The sequence below is a fragment of the Nyctereutes procyonoides genome, unplaced genomic scaffold, assembly GCF_905146905.1.
Source record: "Nyctereutes procyonoides isolate TBG_1078 unplaced genomic scaffold, NYPRO_anot_genome, whole genome shotgun sequence".
Classification (NCBI taxonomy): domain Eukaryota; kingdom Metazoa; phylum Chordata; class Mammalia; order Carnivora; family Canidae; genus Nyctereutes; species Nyctereutes procyonoides.
Window position 1 is genome coordinate 44,860,853 of NW_026575024.1, and position 21,412 is coordinate 44,882,264.

The 21,412-nt window shown below is 53.6% G+C and overlaps 2 protein-coding genes across 2 annotated transcripts in view; both read left to right on the forward strand.

Annotated features, from left to right (window-relative positions):
• The window catches only part of CFAP61 (cilia and flagella associated protein 61), a 277,336-nt gene extending 276,514 nt beyond the window's left edge, over positions 1–822 (forward strand). Inside the window, exon 27 of the mRNA XM_055306706.1 lies at positions 510–822. Within this exon, the coding sequence (XP_055162681.1) occupies positions 510–710 (201 nt within the window). The 3' untranslated portion in view covers positions 711–822. The remainder of the gene's footprint in view (positions 1–509) is intronic.
• A 7,715-nt stretch (positions 823–8,537) lies between these two features.
• On the forward strand, positions 8,538–10,124 carry INSM1 (INSM transcriptional repressor 1). Its single transcript, XM_055343488.1, has one exon. The coding sequence runs from the start codon at positions 8,538–8,540 to the stop codon at positions 10,122–10,124; it is 1,587 nt and encodes a 528-aa protein (XP_055199463.1).
• Positions 10,125–21,412: the final 11,288 nt, after the last annotated feature.

Below are 21,412 nucleotides of genomic sequence, written 5' to 3' on the forward strand. Positions count from 1 at the left end.
ATGAAAAATTGGGTACCCTGGGTAGCTCGGTGGTTTAGTGTCACCTTCAGCCCAGGGCATGATCCTGGAGACCTAGGATCAAGTCCCACGACGGGCTCCCTGCATGGAGCCTGCTTCTCCCTCTGCCTGCGTCTCTACCTCTCTGTCTCTCTGTTTCTCATGAATAAATAAATAAATCTTTTTTAAAAATGAAAAATTTAGGGGCATCTGGGTGGCTCAGTGGTTGAGCATCTGCCTTCGGCTCAGATCATGATCCCAGGGGTCCTGGGATCGAGTCCCACGTCGGGATCCCTGCAGGGAACCTGCTTTTCCCTCTGCCTGTTTCTGCCTCTCTCCCTCTATGTCTCCCATGAAAGATAAATAAAATCTTTTTTACAAATGAAAAATTTTAAAAACTAGGGGGGAAATGACCATCCTCGAGAAGGCGAGCACTTTTTCAAATTTTAGTGAAACTGTCCTCTTCTTGTCCAAGTAATTTCTGTGATGTGGCCTCTTCCTGCATTTTCCAGGAGGAAGACTTTCCTTCCATAGAACAGTTAGCCCGGCAGATAGAAGATGAGGAAATCAGCCTGAAGGAGAAACCCAGGAAATATCTCAAAAGAGTCTTCCAGGAAACCATCTACAAGTCGCTGGTGGAGAAGAGCATTCTGGACTACCTGCACTATAATCACTACCACTTGCCCATGTACGCGTGGCCAGGCATCATCTAGCTGTGGCCGGGGTCTCCCTTTACCGTCTTCACCCCCGGAGCTCCTGGGGGTGAGGAAACCCTTCTGAGGCCCGGCGCCACCCGGGAGCCCCCGCAGGGTTCTGTGGCTGCTTTTCCGCCTCTACCAACCCCTGAAGTTTTCTATCGCTCCAGTAGGCGGCGCACGGCCGTGGGTCTCTATCCTGGGGCAGGGAGCCGCTTCTGAGCACCAGGCCTATTACAGGGCAGAATGATCAGCAATAAAGTGGGATGTACTACGTGAAACTCGTTTTTTTTCGTTGGGTGTGATAGTGATTTCCTGAAATGCCCTGCCGCCAATTGTGGTAGTTCCTCACCTGCTTACCCAGTAATACTCCTGGGTGATAAAAGAAAAAAAAAGAAGAAAGGAAAGGAGAGAGAGGAGAGGAGAGGAGAGGAGAGGAGAGGAGAGGAGAGGAGAGGAGAGGAGAGGAGAGGAGAGGAGAGGAGAGGAGAGGAGAGGAGAGGAGAGGAGAGGAGAGGAGAGGAGAGGAGAGGAGAGGAGAGGAGGAGAGGAGAGGAAGGAAAAAGGACTCTGCCTAGTATGGAAAACTGGTGAAACAGATGATAGGAGATTAGCCCTGTAATTCAACATCGTAAGAACTCACTGCCTAGGAGAGTGTATGGGAACTTTGAAAATGACACAGCTGCTGTCATAATTTCTGTATTTTAACCTTGTGGGTTAGGAGAGCGAAAACTCAAAGATCACACAGGCCCACACGCAGGTTTTAGATCAGAAAATAGTAGTGGGGAATCAGTTTAGTTCATTACCTTTGACCCTTAGCACTGTTGCTCTGCTCCGCAGAGCCTCTGGCACATGTCACCTGTAATGTGGCTCCAAAACCCTCTTTCTTATAAATAAAGCAATGTCAGTGCCCACTAGAAAACATATGAATGCAGGAACAGTAGTTTTCGTTTATTTGGATCTCTTTTAATAGATAGTGTGACCCTGTTCATATCTGAATTTTTGGTCAGCAGGACTTAAAATTGTTTTTTACGGATGGAATTCCAGTTTTTTCCTTTTTTTCGTATTTATGTTAACCTCTAGCAAAAGTTGGCACATTACAAGGGGCACACAGCCATTAAGAGGAAAACTCAGAGTTGGTGATGCAGAATTATACACCCATTATCAAACTGATATGTCTCAAAAAGAAAACTGTTCCAGAAAACTGGATTCCGATTTTTCTGCTTCAATCGAAGGCAAGCAATGAAGTCTGCTAATTCCTTCATGCATATGTTTTACCCAGATGCATGGGTCATTTAAAGGGAGGCCCAGCTTTGGCCATAGGCTACAAACTGTGAAACTGGAATGGAGAACAATCCCTACTGGTTGGCTGGCTCCTGGAACTGCAAACCAACTACACACAGAACCCTATTTCAGGGGCTAGCCAATAAGGCAGCTTGAGGATCTGTCCCCCCTCTCCCACCGGCGCCCCCTCCCCCGGGGGGAGGTCCTGGGTCAAATTCATCAGCCAATGGAGTGAGTTTCCTGTGACAGGCCCTGGGACCCTTGGGTGGAGATTAACAGAACAATTTCAAAGATCAACAGTTAGGATTTCTTTGACCAAGTATTACCATTAAAAGCTTTTGAGTCACATACATGTGACCCCACATGGCAATGCCAACCTTAAAACTTAACTATCCTATGTGTGATAGTTTTTCTTTGCTTTTTAAAAAGTAGGCTTGGATTTGAAAACATCCACAATGGACGTCTCCAGAATGTCTGATGAGGTCATTCTCACCATCGGCCCATATTCACAAAGTGAATAATTTCCTGGGTCTAGGCATCAACTTCAGCCCATATGCGTGGACTTCAGCGTGTTACCACTGCGGGACAACTTTTGCCAGAGTGAGCGAAGAACCCCAGAGTCATCGATTTGGCCTTGAAATTGACCACGTCTAGGGCTTGGAGAGAATAAAGATCCTGACTCCTCACCAATGATAAAGCCTGGCAAAAGAACGGGTGGCGGCGAGGGAGCAATACTGGGACTTCTCTGTGCGTGCCCCCACATGGATGCTGTGGACAGATGAATGCGTGAAGTCCCTGCATACGTTAGGTCAGCATTTGCTGTTGAGCAGGGGACCTCTTGGGCTCTAGGGCTAATCTTGGAATTCTGTAGTTTTGAACAAAGCACAGTGACAGAAAACACCCAAGTTCACTTCCCCAAGTTTTAGTCCTGCAAATCACAGGCCTCCGGCTGGGAGGTGGGTTTGTGATGAGTACACCCACCCCCTCTCCAGAACTGGCTCCCGGCATTAGACCCAAACGCGGCAGCAAGGCCAAAGGACAACAAAAGATGAGCTGATAGAGGAAAGGGAGCACTGCACCGAGGAGAAAATGTGCAGCCAGCCAGTCAATATTTACCCTTGGAAGAAGAGTGTGTGAGAGAGAGGGAGCGAGACAGCGCGCCCGGCACCGGGTGAGGGAGCGCTGGCCAAGAAGCTGGGAGCGGGGCTCGAAAGCGCCGCTGGTGAGGAGCTGTTGATTGTTCTCCGGCAGAGACGAGGTGACGACGGGGCTGGGCTGCGGGAGCCGCGGGCCGGCAGCTGTATGCTAATGCTCCCAGGCCCCGAGCCTCCGCATTCCCCATTAAAGCCGGCGGCCAGGAGGCCACACATCACTGAACAAATAGGCTCTCTCTAGACAAATAAAATAACACACGTTGGCCTGCGGGGAGGGGGGAGAGCCAGAGGGGGAGCAGGGTGGGGGGAGAGGGAGGGAGGGGGGAGAAGGGAGGGAGAAGAGAGGGGGAGAGGAGAGCCGGGGGAGGAGCGGGCCGGGCCGACCGGAGGGGAGAGGAGGGAGAGATAGAAGGGGGAGGAGGGGGAAGAGCTGCGTGGGGGAGAGGCGGAGAGAAAGAAGGGGAGTTGAAGGTGGGAGTCGGAGAGTGGGGGCTGCGGGAGCCGGGCGTGTGTGTGTGTGCGCGCGCGCGCGTGTGTGCGTGCGTGGTGAGTCGGGGTGTGAGAGACTGGAGAGGGAGGGGTAGGGAGGAGACCAGGATGGGGGGAGGAGGGGAGGACGGCAGGGACAGGGTGGGACGGAGGAGGGAGGCCAGAGATGGGGTAGGAGAGGGTTAGGGGGCACGGCGAACGCACACTCACACCCAGGCCCCAAAGCAGCCACGGGAAACGGGGCGCCGAGGCCCAGATGCTGTATGCACCCCTTCCTCCCCCAGGGCCCAGCCACCCCAGGACCCCCTGGGGCGGGCGGGCGGGCGGGGGCGGGACCGAGGCCCCGCGGCCCTCCCGGCCAGTGTCTGCTGCGACGGCGGCGCGCGGGAGGGGGGAGCGCGGAGCGGGGAGCGCGGAGCGGGGAGCGGGGAGCGCTGCCCCGGCGCCCGCAGTCCCCCGTTCGCCCCACGTCCCAGGTCGTCCGGGTCCGCTCGGGGCCAGCCCAGCGCTCACGGCACGAGTCTCCGCCTCCGGCTGTTCCGTGTTTTCTGGCGCGGCCTCCGCCAGCCCCAGCCGACAGCGCCTTCGCGCAGCGGGGCCCGGCAGCCTCTGGCCCCCTCCCCTCCCCGGGACCCACCCGAGGCGGAAACCAACAGCCCCGAGGGCACTTCACGGAGCGCGCCGCGGCCCCGACGGCACGGCCGCGCGGATAAAAGAGGCGGCCCGCCACCCCGCCGGCCCCCGGCCGAATAATGGGTGCGCAGCAGATTGCCGGGGGCACTGCGAACTCCCAGGGAGGCACACACTCGAGCGCGGTCCCTCCCCGCGCCCCGCGGAAGGCGCAGCCTCGCGGATCCTCCCTTGTTCGCTCTCTTTCATGCACTCCCCTTTTGTGTGGAATTATTTAAACGAGAGATCCAAGGCAGCTTTATGCTAATGTGCCGAACAAAGGCGACGGCCCGCGGGCGGGGGCCCGGAAGGTGCCTGGAGGCCGCACCGGGCCGGGCGGGGCAGCGGGCGGGCGGGCTGCGCGTGTCTCTCGCGTGCCCCTGGGACGGACGCACAGCGACCCCTCATTCCTGCGAACACAAAGCCTCTCCCAGGCTCGGGCCCCGCGCGGGCCCCGCGCTCGCCCCGCGCACTGACTGGCGGGCGGGCGCGGCTGCGGCGCGGCTCAGGCCGGGTGGGCGCGGGGGGCGCGGGGGGCCCGGGGTGGGGGCTTCTGGGAGCCCGGCAGCGGGGTGCCCGGCAGAGCGGGGACCGGGGTGTTGGCGCGGGAGCGCTGCGCACCCCCTCTCGCCCCTCCCGGGGTCACTAAGTGCGCCGCGCAGCGGGACTGCGGACCCTCGCGTCTTCGCCTCTCAGGGGCCCGAGGGCCGCCTGGGCAACTCGACACCCCAGGGGCAATTCCTAGGCCCAAAGTCCCCGCCTGGACACCTATTTTACGTTTGCGCTTTCGAGAAACTCCTCGGAGCTAGACTCTGAGCCGGGTTCCCAGTGAACCCCGCGCGCTCCCCGACGGCTACCTGGGACACTAGTACCAAAAGAAAAGAAAAAAAAAAAAAAAACCAGAGCGCCCGCGGCCTCCAGCCCCGCAGCCGTCCAAGGAAGAACCCGCAGCCCGGTCGGGGTCGGCAACGACGAGAAGCAGAGAGGCTGCCGAAGGTCTGCGAAGCGCGGCCCTGGACCGACCCCGCAGAAGGGGAGGCGTCGCCCGCGGCCTGGGAAGGGCACTTCGCGCTCTCGCCTTGCAGCCCTGTGCTCGCCGACTCCCGCGAAGCTCCTCTGGAGGCCGGCAAAGGAGGGCTCGTAGTTTCCCCCACCCAGCTCCAAGCGGCTCCCACTCGGGATCGCAGCGCGTCAAGGCCGGCCGCCCCGGCGCAACCAGGTGGCGCTTTGCCCTTCCCAGAAGACAAATGTCTCCACCCCAAGTCCCCATCCCTGCAGGCGCGCAGATTTTGAGAAATGAGATCACTCAGAAGACAACGGAAACTTAGGACCAGGTGCAAGGCGGTACTTACTTGCAGGTCGCTGGTGTGTGCGCGCGCCCTCAGCCTAATTCTTGCCCAGTCCTGAGACATCAGATTAGTTTCTGACACTGGCACCTTTCAAGTTTCCATTTATGTTGACCGTACTCGTCTTGAAGTCAGATTTCCTCTTCGCTGGCAAGACTAAAAACCACAAATGAAGCAAAAGATCCACTGAATCTCAGTATCTCAATAGTGTTCAATAGATTCTCTAGGCTTGATTCAGAACCGGTTTGAATTCACTGCATTCAGGCAGGATTTTGCTTTGGGTGTGTTTTTTTGTTTTTGTTTTTGTTTTTGTTTGTTTTGTTTTGTTTTTGCTTTCCCACACCCCCTCCTTTACAATTACGGGTGTTGTTATTTTTAAAGGATTCACAAGGTGACTAACTCCCTGTTATCTGTTCGATGAAAGCAGTGTTACACAGGCAAGACCAAACACCCCTTAGTCAGTTGGGGACGGCGGGCTGAGCCCCCGCCCTATTATTCCACAATCCAGATGGGTTTCGTGATTAGAAAATAAAATTGGCCAAAGCTGTCCCGGAATCTGTCTACTACTTCTAATTTCATCAGCAGTGTTAATCAGTGCTCAAAGGAGCAAGGAAATAACATCAGTTACTTTTAGATTGAAACCTATTTATGAATTTTAGATAAGCTCATTTTAGAATTTCTGACTTTTTTGAGGACTAGCATTCACCACAGTTAGAATTTTTAAAACGAGGGTGAGAGCTTTCAAAATATATTCCATTCTATGTATTCTTCTTTTAGTCTGAGCTCAAAAAGATCACAAGCATAAAATCATCAAACATCTTTCCTTTCGATTAACCGGCTTGATTAACCCTTTGATTAACTAAGCCTAACAAATGTCCTCATTACAACTTATTACTCATACAGATTCTTAAAAAAAACAAAAACAAAAACAAAAACTGCTTAATTTCTCCGCCAGGATATTTTCGGATGGAAAACACAAAAAGAATTAAATACCTTCAGTGGCATTAAGCATAAGCAAACCCAGCACAAGCTTTCCAGGAAAATGTCCGTTTCCTTTTCTCTCAATAAAGTGACATTTTCCTCCCCACATAATGACATTTTCTGCAGCTTTACTATTAGTTCCCTAGTGATGGGTGATCAGGCCCACCACGCACTCTTGGGGTTCCGCCCCGGTCCCCCGGACATCCTGCCTTTTGTGTCTCCTCGGGGCTGGGCTGGGGAGGGACGTGGGCTAGGGCCGGATCTGGGTCCTACGGGGCGGCCGGGTGGTGGGCAGGGGTTGTGAGTGCGCGGATCTGCGCTGTTGTCTTTTCCTGGTGGCCGGGGGAGGCCGCCGCCCGCCTCCGAGGACAGATTGCCCCCGCCTCCCCCGGGCCGGCAGCACGCGTCTCTTTTGCGTCCAGATTGGCCGCGACCGGCGCTCAATAGCGGGAGGTTAATTTCCTTCACAAAGGTGAAGGGGGCACGGCTCCGGGAGGGGGGGTGCGCCCAGACTGGCGGCCCCTTTATTCCGCTGCGCCTTGATTGGAGCCCTTGATTTAGCATCTGATGTCAGCCGGCAGACAAAACGCCCGCTCCGAATGAAAATGCATGAGGCTGCGCGGGGCGAGCGGAAACCAACTTCAGTGCGGCGCACGCGGCCGGCCGCGCGCTCCGGCCTGCGGCCAGCTCCTCCCGGACCAGCCCAGCCGCGCGCCCCGCGGACGCCCACAGCGGCCTCGGCCGGGCTCCGCTAAGGTTGCCCATTCTCGAGCCTCGGAGAACTTAAAAAAAAAAAAAAAGAAAGAAAAGAAAAGTTCAGAAATTCAAGTTCCTTTTGGAGCCCGGCCCAACTTGCCCCCCCCCCCCCCCCCGCGGCCCGCCCCAGCGCTGCGTCCGCCGCGATTCAAGTGCGGTGCCAACTGTCTCCAAACTCCAGATAAACCTTCCAGACGCACGCGGGCGCACCGCGTCCGCCACCACGAACCTCGCGCTGGGCTGCGGCCAGCGAGCCGGATCCTCTACCCAAGTTTGGGACCCCTGGGTCCCGCGGCCCACCCGGCCCAGGCTGCCGGCCGCCTGCGCTTTGCCGCTATTTTCCATTTCTGACGACTTCCCAGACGCCAGGAGGGGTCCCTGCGCCTCCCCGACCCCCTCCCGCCGATCGCCCCCGCGCCTGCTGCTGCCCCCGCGGCCCCCGCCCAGTCAGCGCGCTCAACTCCCCCTCCGCGCCGGCTCGAGGGTTGAACCCTCCTGACATATTTGGGGCCATTCTTCTCCTTTGTTGCTATTTTGCTCGCGACCCGCGGGTAATCCCCGCGCGGGAGGGGGGCGCGCATTGTCGCGCTGACGGACGGGCCCATTTGGCGGCTCCGCGCCCCCCGGAGGAGAGACACAAAGCCCAGGCACGTGCGCCTCCCCATAGAGGAGCAGCCGACCGTGAAGGGAGGCGGGGCCGGGCGTGTGCCTGGGCCGGGCGGGGCGGCGGCGGCGGCGGCGGCGCCGGGCGGGGCGCGCGCGGGGGCCCCGCGCCCTCAGGTACATCTGCCGCACCTACCGGGCGACCCCCGAGTCCCGGCCCCCTTTCTGCCGCCCCGCCGCCCTCCCACCCGGCCGGGCGGAGGCGCTGCGGGCGCGCTGATTGGCTCCGGGGGAAGCGGGAGGCGAGAACAATGGCCCCCTCCCCCCGTTAAAAGGGAGCGGCGCCCGGGCCCGGGGACTGGGACGCGCGTGCAGGGCGCAGAGCCGGGCCGAGCCGGGCCGAGCCGCGCCAGCGCCGCGCGAGTCCCGCAGCCGCCGCGCCCGGGCCATGGGCCGGGGCCACTGAGGGCCACTGAGGGCCGCGGGGGCCGGGGCCGAGCGCCGAGCGCCGAGCGCCGAGGCGGGACCTGGGAGCCAGCGCCTTGCCCTCGCGCCGCGCCAACATGCCCCGCGGCTTCCTGGTGAAGCGCAGCAAGAAGTCCACGCCCGTGTCCTACCGCGTCCGCGGCGGCGAGGACGGCGACCGCGCGCCGCTGCTGTCGCCGGGCTGCGGGGGCGCCCGCGCCTCGCCCCCCGCGCCGAGCCCGGGGCCGGGGCCGGGCCCGCTGCCGCCGCCGCCGCCGCCCGCCGAGCGCGCCCATGCGGCGCTCGCTGCCGCGCTCGCCTGCGCGCCGGGCCCGCCGCCGCCGCCGCCGCCGCCGCCCCCGCCGGGCCCGCGGGCCGCGCACTTCGGCAACCCCGAGGCCGCGCACCCGGCGCCGCTCTACAGCCCCACGCGGCCCGTGAGCCGCGAGCACGAGAAGCACAAGTACTTCGAGCGCAGCTTCAACCTCGGGTCGCCGGTCTCGGCCGAGTCCTTCCCCACGCCCGCAGCCCTGCTCGGCGGCGGCGGCGCGGGCGGCGGCGCGGGCGGCGCGGGCGGCGGCGGCACCGGCGGCACCGGCACCTGCGGCGGCGACCCGCTGCTCTTCGCGCCCGCCGAGCTCAAGATGGGCACGGCGTTCTCCGCGGGCGCCGAAGCGGCTCGCGGCCCCGGGCCCGGCCCGCCGCTGCCCCCCGCCGCCTCCCTGCGGCCCCCGGGCAAGCGGCCCGCGCCCCCCGCCGCCGCCGCCGCCGCCGAGCCGCCCGCCAAGGTGGCCAAGGCCCCGGGCGCCAAGAAGCCCAAAGCCATCCGCAAGCTGCACTTCGAGGACGAGGTGACCACGTCGCCTGTGCTCGGGCTCAAGATCAAGGAGGGCCCGGTGGAGGCGCCGCGGGGCCGGGCGGGGGGCGCCGCGCGGCCGCTGGGCGAGTTCATCTGCCAGCTCTGCAAGGAGGAGTACGCCGACCCGTTCGCGCTGGCGCAGCACAAGTGCTCGCGCATCGTGCGCGTGGAGTACCGCTGCCCCGAGTGCGCCAAGGTCTTCAGCTGCCCGGCCAACCTGGCCTCGCACCGCCGCTGGCACAAACCGCGGCCTGCGCCCGCCGCCGCCCGCGCGTCCGAGCCTGAAGCCGCCGCCAGGGCCGAGGCGCGGGAGGCGACCGGCGGCGGCGGCAGCGACCGCGACACGCCGAGCCCCGGCGGCGTGTCCGAGTCGGGCTCCGAGGACGGGCTCTACGAGTGCCACCACTGCGCCAAGAAGTTCCGCCGCCAGGCCTATCTGCGCAAGCACCTGCTGGCGCATCACCAGGCGCTGCAGGCCAAGGGCGCGCCGCCCGCGCCTCCGGCCGAGGACCTGCTGGCCTTGTACCCGGGGCCCGAGGAGAAGGCACCCCAGGAGGCGGCGGGCGACGGCGAGGCGGCCGGCGTGCTGGGCCTGAGTGCTCCCGCCGAGTGCCACCTGTGCCCGGTGTGCGGGGAGACGTTCCCCAGCAAGGGCGCCCAGGAGCGCCACCTGCGCCTGCTGCACGCCGCCCAGGTGTTCCCCTGCAAGTACTGCCCGGCCACCTTCTACAGCTCGCCCGGTCTCACGCGACACATCAACAAGTGCCACCCGTCGGAGAACAGACAGGTGATCCTCCTGCAGGTGCCCGTGCGCCCGGCCTGCTAGAGCGCGCCCTCCACCCCGCCCCCCCGCCCCCCGCCCCCGAACTGTGCCTTCTCTCGGAGACCCACGAGGAGAGCGCGCCCCGCGCGCCCCGACCCCGCGTCCGCGCCGGGGGCGCGCACCCCCGGTGACGGTGCTGTCTCCGCTTCACCCCGATCCTCTCGTTGTGACTCCTTCTGGACCTCCCGCCGGTCTTGCGTCGTGTCCCCTTTCCCTCCTTGGCGCAACAGGAGCCAATCTCCTTTTGTACAAGAGAGAAAAGCTGTACGCGTGCGTGTGTCTCGTGGTTGGAAGCTGCCCCTTGGAGCCGAGAGCCGTGCTTGCTAGTGTTCGCTGTGTTCATGGTCTAGAAATGCGGTTTGCTCTCGCCCACCCAATCTCTGCTCTCTATGTATGTAGCGTACGGGTTGTTTTGGGTGAATCTTGAGGAATAAATGCCTTTATATTTCACAGGCTGTAAATTGAACTTCCCACACGATTAGCTTTATTATGGCTTGTGAACTGCTGGAGTCTGGCTTTACCTTTTTGTATGTGAACAAATCAAATCGCTTAAAAAAGAGTTTTCTTTAGCATAGCCACAAATGCCTTGAACTGTTGTCTGTTTGGGATTGTTTTTGGGGGGAGGGAAGGGAATTTTCAGAAAATGCTGTAGAAACTGCCTCAATATGTCATATAAGACTTTGGTTTGATCATCTTTGTTGAGGTAGGATTATATGAGTTCTAAATGTATATGTTGATTTATGAGTAATTGTTATTTATTCTTTATTTATTTATATTAATTATGAAGATTATGATATTATTTGATTGCAGATCTTTTTTTTTGTACGCTCCCCCCCCGCCACTCTTGACATTTCACTGTGCATTTTAGAAGACAGCCTTTTTCTAAAGGAATCTGTTAAAAGTTTTAACTTTTATACCTATCTGAGCAAATTACAGACAACCTACCATTTTATTCTGCTCGAAGGGCCCCTGAGGCCCGTGTACAACCGACAGCTCTTACTTTTAAATGCAATCTCTTTTCTACATACATTATTTTCTTAATTGTTAGCTATTTATAGAAAGCTTCAATAGAACTGTTTCAACTGTATAACTATTTACTATTCAAATAAAAGTATTTTCAAAGTCAAAGTAAGATGGATTTATTTTGCTTCAGTAAGGATTTAAAATGATTTCTTAAATGTCTGACTTTTATTTTTTTAAAAAAAAATCCCACCACCTTCACCAGGATCATGGGTTTTAGAGCTGAGCCTGAACCTCTGGGTTCTGCCCTTCTGGTGGTTCAAGGGTGTCGCCTCAAAAAATAGCCAACTGGAGCTGAAGGTGTGTCAGGGACCCTCAGAAATGCAGGGGAAGATGGGTTTAGAATAAAATCTGTGGAGTCTTTTTCGGGGAGATCTACCAAAGTGCCCACAAGAATCTCTCCTTTTGACCAGAGCATGTAGAGACACTGCTTTAACTTAGCGGTCCCTTCATTTCTGGACAATTTGGGGCTCAGTGTAACTGCAATTCCTCAAATAAATAAGGTAGGTGGTCTGGGGTCCTCAAGTATCCACTAGAAAAAAGTAGAAATGATTTCATGGTCAGATTTCCAAAGTAAGGGAAATAAACCGGATCACACACATGTGGATACAACAGGAGTTAAACAACTGGGTTTGGGACAAGGGCTTAAAATTATTTTTCAATCAGGTGAGCAATCTGCTTTTGAGGGAAAAAAAATGGAATACCATCTGTTTGGGGTATTAAATTCAATCACCGTTCATTACGTTGTTTTCTGTTATGTGTCACTCAGCTCTTTGAAGAACAGCTCTGATACTCACCGGTTAATATTTCCACTTGTTTTCCTCCCTTTGAAACAGTCCATCGTGGAGCCCTGCTCAAAGTCCCAAGTGTGTATTTCCTTTTGTGGTGTGTTTTGCTACTTTTTTCCTGAGCCCCCCACTGAATTGAAGCTGTGCCCACCAAAACGATTTCAGAAATCTGTCTGGGAAAGGGCTGCCTGCCTCAAAGGTGTAGAGAGGATGAGGGAGGGAAGGACAGTCCCTGAGAAGCTTGGAAGGAAGGATTGGAAGAGGTCATTTTTCAGATTTCTGAGCCTCAAGTCCCCTTCGAGAGAGGGTTTAGTAAAAGGACTCAGCTGTCAGGAGCACTGAATATTCCTCCCTGTGAGGGCCTTGTGACAGTCTCAGAATGACAATGAAGGAGAAGCCACTGCAGGTGAGTCGCTTCTGGGACAGACGGAACTGTTCCCCTTTATTGTGATGACGAGGTATGTACATTGTCGGTTGGGAAAAATACCGGACGACCGAATCTCAGTGTCTGCACGGTATGAAAGTAGGAGGACAAATGAGTATGACATCCTGGGAACTTCGAAGGAAACAAAACTCAAATCTGCGGGCTGTTGGCTGTCCTCTCTGAGCGACACCAACATTAGAGTTTTTAAATGTCCCCTCTGTGTCACATTGTCCATCAAAAGGTTCCTCATACTGAAGGTCAGGGTATGTTCTCTGCCAACAAAGTTTCCTGGAAGACCTGACGGTTGGCCACACACGACAAATAGAGGCTCATCTACAGGAATGGTCTCTTGTCATCTGTGTTTGGTCCACCGATCTCTCTCTTTTTCATCGTTCCCTGGGTAGTAAGTTCACAGGGGCTCCTGTTCTGGAACACCAAGTGGAAATGTGCTCACCTTCTTTATCAATATGCAAAGGATGCTGTGGATATCCTGTGGATCTGAGGTTGCTCCAAGCTTGGACAACCTTCCCTGGGACCCCTGGGGACGGCCACACACCTCCACTGTTCCCCAGCAGAGGACGGAGGCCCAGAAGGGGGGAGGGCTGGGGAAAAGGATGAGACAGAGCGAGGAGCTCAAAGAGGGGGCCCAATAAAGGAGAGGACTTTCTTTTTGCCAGTGGTCTGCACACTTTTTCTATTCCCACGTGAAGGTGGTATATAATCCAAGCAAAAGTCTGCTCCGGGCTCCCCACTTCTGAGGTGAGCCTGCAGCTTTGCCCCCTGCCCCAGAGTTGAGTGTGTCCTCTTGATTTGCGATTCCCTGGAGGCCTGGAGAAGTCAGGGCTCCTCCAGCCCTCAGGGTCAGAGCAGGCCCTCCCCTCCCCCGCCTCCCCAGAGGCCTCCACTGTGGAGGTCCGTGCTCCTGCATAGCACCTTTGACTGGGCGCTCCCTCTGCCTTCAGAGGGTCCCAGGGCCCACCGCTGCTTCAGGCGGGGATCCCCAGGTCGCACGGGTATGCCGGGGTGACTTGTGAGCACTGGAGGCCAGGCCAGAGGCTCCACAGCTGCCCGATGACCAGCCAGGGGGTCGAATTGAGCCCAGAGCCTGGCAGACTGCCCCGCAGCACGCTGGCCCCTGCGGGGATGTGGGGGGGCCCTGCTGGGCCCTGGCCGTGCCAGGGTCTAGGTGGATGTGGCCTGTGCCAGGCGCTGCCGACCGAGAGGGGCCACCGCTTCCCGTTTGCCCCCGTCGCTCTGCTGCAGCCTCTGCCCCTGCTACCTGCCACCCCCGTCCCACCCCCTGGACCTCCTTCCCCCGCACCCAGCAGGCCTGCCAAGAGTCCTCCTCAGGCCTTGTGAGCAGGCTACGGCAGCATTCTTCAGCCACCAAGCGTCTTTTGCAAAAAGAGAAACGGTCTGAAATGTGCCTCAAGCAAGTCCTGGGCTGTCCTAGTCCCTCGCTCAATGCCGGCCTCTGCCTCCTCATCCTTCAGCCAGAGAGACTGGGGCTCCGCGAGGCCCAGGAGACCCTCGAGGAGGCTGTGAGATGAAAGGCAGCAAAGACCCCAAAGGGAGCAGGCATCCTTAGTCCCGGCGGGAGCGATCCTCACGCAGAGCATGTGCTTTGGTGTTTAGGACTAGTGATGAATCTCTGGTCTGCGGCAGGCAGGCTTTGAGCAAGATGTGCTATCTTCTCGAGGAAGGGACATTTTGGTCTTGTGGACAAAATTTCTAACCCACCCCTAGTATATGGGGTCAGTCAGAATGACATATATACATACAGAGACGTGTCAGCCAGCAGGGTTCTCATGGCACCAGGTTAAGCTAGAGAGGCCTGGATCGTTCTGTGGTCGAAGGTACAAGCTGTGAGGTTTGGAGAAGGTCAAGAGGGAAACTGAGTTGCAGGAAGCCTCCCCCCCCCACCACGGGGGCAAAGAACACCAGTGGGGGAGAGCGAACTGCACAGCACTCCGGGGCTCTGTCCCCCTGATTGCCAAAGACGTACCAGCGCACGCAGCGCAGTGTGGCCGTCTTTAAAGACGCTTAAGATTCTAACCCTACATCAGGGAAACATTGAATTAATGTTTTGGCCATATAACTTGATACCCATTGCCCGAAGATCCCACCCTGCTGAGAAAACCTTCAAATGCATCTTTGAGTTCTATACACCTTATATATTGAAAGAATCCTATTGCTTCTTTATTACCGATCTGCAGTATCAAGCAACCGATAGTCACAGGGAGAGTCTGGGCCACTCCTCACTTCTGGGTTGCAGCACGGGGACCATGCCTACCAGGCATGTGTATCAGCTGCACAAAGAAAGGCTGAGATGTGAGATCTGGTCAGGGGGCCTGCGATTACCCCCACCCAAAGCCCTAGGGAAGGGAACTAGTCCCAAACACCCAGAGTCGGAAGGCCATCCCCTGAGGGATTGCTCAAGGTCCTGGAGCTTCCTCCTGCCCCTTGGAACATTGGTCAGACGACCGAGGCCAGGTATGTCGTCCACGGGAAGAAGGGGTGAAAGAAGACAGCACCTGCCTGCCTGCCCAGTGATTTCCATAAATAGGAAGATCTCCTTTTCACCAGGAAAATTAGGGAACTCTTGCTTCCTTCTGAGGTTGCTAAGGAAACAAATAATTTTCAACCGATCCATCAACATCTTGTCATAGGCAAAATAACCAGCCACAGGTTTTGGGGTCACCAGGGCAATTTCTCCTCAAAAGGATTTTCTGCAGGCAAATGAATCCTATTTCTCTGGACATTCCTTATGAGGAACTGCAGGAGGAAAGTACTACACGCCAGATTAGATCTGGAAAGTGACAGAGACCAGTGAGAAGTGTCACCAGCAAGGCACCTCTGACGGACCTTCGTGGCAGAGAGAATTGATTTCTTACAGCCAGTGAGATAAACAACTTGGTTCACAATTTTACCATCTACAACCATTTCTTCTTCTTCTTTCTTCTTCTTCTTCTTCTTCTTCTTCTTCTTCTTCTTCTTCTTCTTCTTCTTCTTCTTCTTCTTCTTTTCTTCTTCTTCTTCTTCTTCTTCTTCTTCTTCTTCTTCTTCTTCTTCTTTTTCTTTTCTTCCTTCTTCTTCTTCTTCTTCCTCTTCTTCTTCCTCTTCTTCTTCTTGTCATTAAGGCCCAATATACTTCTCAGAACCATAGAATATATTTGAGCATATGACTTGAAGTCAGTTAACATATTTTCACTAACCCAAACACACATCCCTTCATCTCCTAAGCCCCAATTGTCATCATTTGTGTGCCACATACTTTTATTGTGGGCTCACTGTTGCATCTGGAAAGTGAAATGTTCAAGATGTGATGATCCCTCTGGCAGTATGTATGGCGAGCAAATGGGTTGCAGGGTAAACGTGCTTCTATTTGTCTTATTTGAAGATTTCTATGCTGTGTGGATATCGTGGTGGCATTTCCACACAAAGCATCCACACTGCTGTTTTTTCCCTAGCTCATGGCATGAGCCTGCACTACTGCAATTGGCCATCCTCAGGACATCGTCTCCTGGATTGAAATGGAACCTGTAGAATATTTACTACCAGTCAGAGCACAGTCAAAGGCACGACGATCGGGAGCTCGTGTTTCGAGCATGTCAGATTCACACTGTGCAGCGTTCCCAGCATCTATAGGAAGCTTGTCCACGTGGTTTGTGTCCCTAGTTTGCCATGCTGCTTCCCTCCCCACAACCCAAGTGTTCACTGTTCCTTCCACTTGATTTGAGCCAGTAGACTAAGCATCACGCAGCAGGAAACAATGACGGCAGAAACTTCAACCTGAATCCATTATTCTCCTTTTTCACTCCTCAAAAAAGGCCCTTTTATTTGAATGCAACATCTGCTTCATCTCCGTTGTGCAGGACAGGGGCCCTGATGCAATGCCCCTTCTCAGACACCACAGCCAGGTGTCACACCTGACGGTAACAGGAGGGATGGACTGAGCCAAGAGGCCATTGTTTGTCAGATCTGATAGGAAGCAGAGGAGGTGTTAGTGCATGGAAGGGTTTCAGAGAAGGCTCTTTTTACAGGAGGGGAACAAAAATTAGGTTACGATTTCTTCCAAGCACAAAGAACAGAAAAGGATGGGGAACCTGGGCTGAGCCCCACGTGTCCAATATTGCCGTTTCAAAGCTTGTCACACCAGTGGACTCCAGTTCTTCTCTCCTGCTATGTGTTCTACTGTCTTATGTAGAATGAATCTTGATCATTCCAGGATGCAGCCACAAAGAGGTTATTATCAGTGGATGGGCAGAAACCGATAGGAATAATGTACATAAAGATGAATGTCATGGACACAAGACGATGGACCAAATTGCAATCCCTGGGTGTCCAGATCCAAACAGAATCATGTTAGATCTCATCAAATATATTACACCCCAAAGGAACACACTCTTTTTCGCTCATCTCTTTAATAAAAGATCTTTATTGCTTCTTCTGAGCAGCATTACTATCCCTGATATCTTCTTGAGGGATTTCAAATGAGTATCTTGATAATTCATCAAACACCAAATACAGTTTTAAATCATACGTAGAGAAACATTTGCTTACTGAAGATTTCAGATTTGTATCAGAAAGCCTTTTACCTTATTAACCACAGAGAAAAATCATGATTTCCCCTTTTTAATTTTCAAAATTTGTTAATTCAGAATGTAAAACAAATTAAACACATATTATGGCTGCCTTGACATGTTTATTGTAGCAACTGTGATCTTAGACCTTCTAAGGTTGTACTGAGATTCCAGAATTATTGCCTCTATTGTGGTACTTCACCATTTCTACCATTATAACAGAAGAGGCCAACCCAGGGGTCTGCTGGCAGAATCTGGCCACAGCCTGTTTTCGTAAATAAAGTTTTATTGGAACGTGGTCACACCCATGTGCTTACTATTGTCTATGGCTGGGTTCATACCTCAGTGGCAGAGTCTTGGCATCTCGATAAAGACTCAATGGTGATCAAAACCTAAAATACTTACTAATACAAACTAGATAAAGTTTGCTCACTCCCAGACTAGACCGTAGGGTTGTGCAGTAATGTATACGATCTCCTACGTGCCTGCCCTTGATGAGATGGAAACGTGGTCCTTGTGAGATTTGGGGTTGCCTTGGTGTGCCTTGATTGCCACAAATCCAACCACTTAGCACACATAGTCTTAAAGATTGCAAAGGGCACCTGGGGGCTTAGTCAGTTAAGTGTCTGCCTTCGGCTCAGGTCATGGTCTTCGGGTCCTGGGAACAAGCCCTGTATCAGGCTCCCTGCTCCACAGGGAGTCTGCTTCTCCCTCTGCCCTTCCCCCCAGCTCGTGGTCTCTCTCTCTCACTCTCTCTCTATCTCTCAAATAAATAAAATCTTAAAAAACAAAAGATTGCAACATTGAGGGGGTCACTGCCTATTTTTATAGGTGTCATTGCTTCAGGCACTACTTTCATTTTTTCAAAGACTTTATTTTTGAGTAATCTCTACACACATCGTGGAGCTCGATCAAGATCAAGAACCCCAAGATCAAGAGTCCCATGCTTTGGAACTCCAAGATCAAGAGTCCCGTGCTTCACCAACTAAGTCAGCCCGATGCCTCTAGGCACCACTTTTAAAACCCCAAATGTTTAAAATGAGAAAGTTATTAAGTAGGATGCTGCCTTCAAGATAGTTTTTGTAAGGCTGTTCATGTTTGTCACATCAACGGTAGTGACTCTAAGGCCATACATACAACTTCTCATCTGTTATCCACAAAAATCTAAATGGAGGAGGAACAGTGTCCTCTGGTTTGAATGGTTTTTTTCCTCACTGCAGTAATGGCTGAATTTGTTGAGTGAAGTGGCAACTGTTAGATGGAATAACGGTAAATTTTAAGTTTTTATTGGTAAAAATAAGAAGTTTAATATCAATAGTTTGTATGGTTCAACCTACCATTTCAAGGATTTGGATAGTCATTGGTTTAACAATTTGAGTTAAAGCCAGAAGATAACTTTAATTCAGCATTGATTTGTTTTAAAATAATAGCAATTAAAAAATAGCAAGCACCTTCATGACAACTGCTGACCTCATTTAATTTTGCAAATATTTGAGCATTTGGGGATTTGGATCAACGTCCAATAGCAGGAAGTCAGCTCTGATGAGCAGTTCCCAACTTCTACTTGAAATGTTTTCTAAAGCAGTTTTCCGACCCGGCCCCACAGGTGTATCAACTGTGGCAGCAACAGTGCAGAACAGTCTTTGTATTTTTCAGAGCCTGGAGACTCAGAGGCTATAGCATCGGTGCACCTGAGAGCTAATTAGAAGTGAAGAATTGCAGGCCCCACTCCCAGCCCTCCAAATCAGAAGGTGCATTTTCATAAGATCCCCAGTGGATCTGTGCACATGTTGATGTTTAATCTGTGCGGTAGAGAGTGTGGGGTGTTGGTCGTATAGAGTGTTCCCAGTTGCTGGTCACTGGCAGTAAGTCTGGTCCAGGAAGAGTTGATGGCTTGAAGTCTTAACTGGAAGCCACTAACCCCCAATCAATGGTGGATTTATAACAGTAATAACAGCTAAAATTCTTTGAGCCCTTCTTACTCACCTGCTCTAATGCCTTAATATGAATTACTCATTGATTTCTCACAACTACTCTATGAGGTTGTACAGATTACTCCCATGTCACAGAGAAATGGAAGGCCCTAAGTAAGGTAACATGACCAGTAAGTGGGGATATTTAGTTGAGAGCAAGAATGAAACTGGCTCAGAGATAAATAAACCTCGGAGGGGATGAATGCATCAGTGTAGAGAATTCAAATGGATAGTGAAATACAAGAGTCTTGACTCCATCTTCCTGGGGATACCAAAGAATGTAGCATGACCTGGTGGCCTAAGAACACATACGGTTCTAATCCCTAAAGCATGGAAATGTCGAGTCTGTGTTTTGGCAATTTTTTAAAAATTTTATTTATTTATTCATGAGAGACACATACAGAGAGCGGCAGAGACACAGGCAGAGGGAGAAGCAGGCTCCATGCAGGGAGCCTGACATGGGACTTGATCCGGAGTCTCCAGGATCATACCCTGGGCACTAAGCCGCTGAGCTACCAGAGCTGCCCGTGTTTTGGCAATTTAACTCCAAAGAAATAGCCTGGAGTTTCCACCGCCGTGAGAGGAGGCACCTAGGTCATCATTTCAAGTTATCCCTTTCTTGTACATAGGAGAAATGTCTTATTTCTGCATAACCCAACCTGCAAACAGAAATAACCAGTACTCATGGGAAACCAGGTGACTCAGCACTCCATGATTGTACCTAAGCCCCCCCCCACACACACATGTCTGTAGGACCAAATGCACAGTCCAAACCACTTTTGCTTTGCTTTAATAGACTGAAGATGAGAACTGTAAGAGGGAAAGTCGGTTGAATTCATTTTAGGAAGTACCACAGTGAAGACATCACTTGGGGCTAGCACACCCATGTGCCTTCTAACCGTTCTCTACCTTCCACTTCAGTTCTGAAAGCACTTGGGTGTGGAAATCACATCTCTACACCAGCCAGCAAGTTAACAGGCCGTCCCAGAACCATGGCAACCAGCAAGAGTGAGGGAAGGAAAAATCCCTAAGCATACATTGTTAAGCACTCCCTGCTCAGCTTCAACCAAGTGCAGGCAGAGGGACACCGAGGCTGAGGCAAAGAGGGGCCAGTCCCAAACCCCAAATCTGAGACTCACACTTGAGTCACTTTGAAGAAAACTTTTCAGTTAAAAAAATCTAATTTTGTGCCTCAATTAAAAATGTAGTTTCCAAGTAATGGATCCTGATAAGACTAGTAGGCACTCCTTTTATCCTCCCACCAGGGTGGGATTTCATAAGCTCACCTGCAGTGGGACCTTGTTTCTTCTCCAGCATGCTGGGGCTGGCAGGTGCCAGGGGCTCAGAGCACAGATGCCTGCTTTCATCATCTTATTTCTACCATTTAAGAGCTACATGGCCTTGGGCCAGTTAATCTCTCTTTGCCTGTTTTCTCATTGATAAAACAAGGAAAGAATAGTGCCTACCTGTACTGGGCACTTATTACGTTTTCTGCAAACCCTGCACTTTTTGAACACTCTTCCTATGTTCAGATGATCTCCCATCCCATGAGTCCTGGCTCCCCAAGGCAGGACCCAGAAATTACTTTTTCCAGCCTCCCTTGCAGCTAGGCTTTTCTTTTCTTTTTTTCTGGAAGAAAAGAGAAATGATCTGTGTCCTCCAGTGAGGTCACCCTCACAGCCTGGGGCAGAGGTGTGAAACCTCTGATGAGATGTTCCCGTGAGATGTGGATGCAGATAAGAGACGGGACAGAGGTGTGCCAGGCGCAGTCAGCACGGGTGAGGGGCATGCTGGGGCGTTTGCCTCTCAGTGCCATGGTGTGAGCTGCAGTTGGACTTGTCCAGCAGGGTGATTTGGGCATTGTTCCTGATTCTTTCAGCCCCAAAGCCTTTTATGTGGCCCTTCTGGATGGTCTGTGAGGTAGCCAAGAGCATTTAATAAGTTCTTTATCTACTTCAGTGGGCTAAAGTGCATTTAGCCATCTACAGTTAAGTACCACGTGAGGTTGTTGTTGAGACTGAGATATTTAGGCTGAGTGCTCATGAGAACTCATTATTGTGAGTTCCTTGATGTCTATCAGATCCATCCATAGGACGTGAGAGAATACTGATTCTAAATTTCATATAATGTCAATGCCACACAGCACAGGTTTGAAAACTCTGACGTGCCTTCCATTGAGAGAAGGAGTCTGTGTCCCTCCCTCGAAACTGAATGAGCTTTGTGACTGCTCCTCACACAAAATGCAGTGGAAGGGACACAGTGTGACTTCCGAGACCAGGTTAGCAAAGGCCATGTGGTCTCTGCCTGGTTCTTTCTTGGGGATCTTGTCTCCATGCTGTGGGGAAGCCCAAGCTGCATACAGAGGCTCCGTGCAGGTGTTGTGCTGACGGCCTGAGGCATGATGTCTGCTGATGGTCAGGACTGACTCCAGGTGAAGCAGGTGAGCCTCCGTGCCTCCGAGGTGATGCCTGCCCCCTCCACCACCTCAGAACATGTGTGTGAG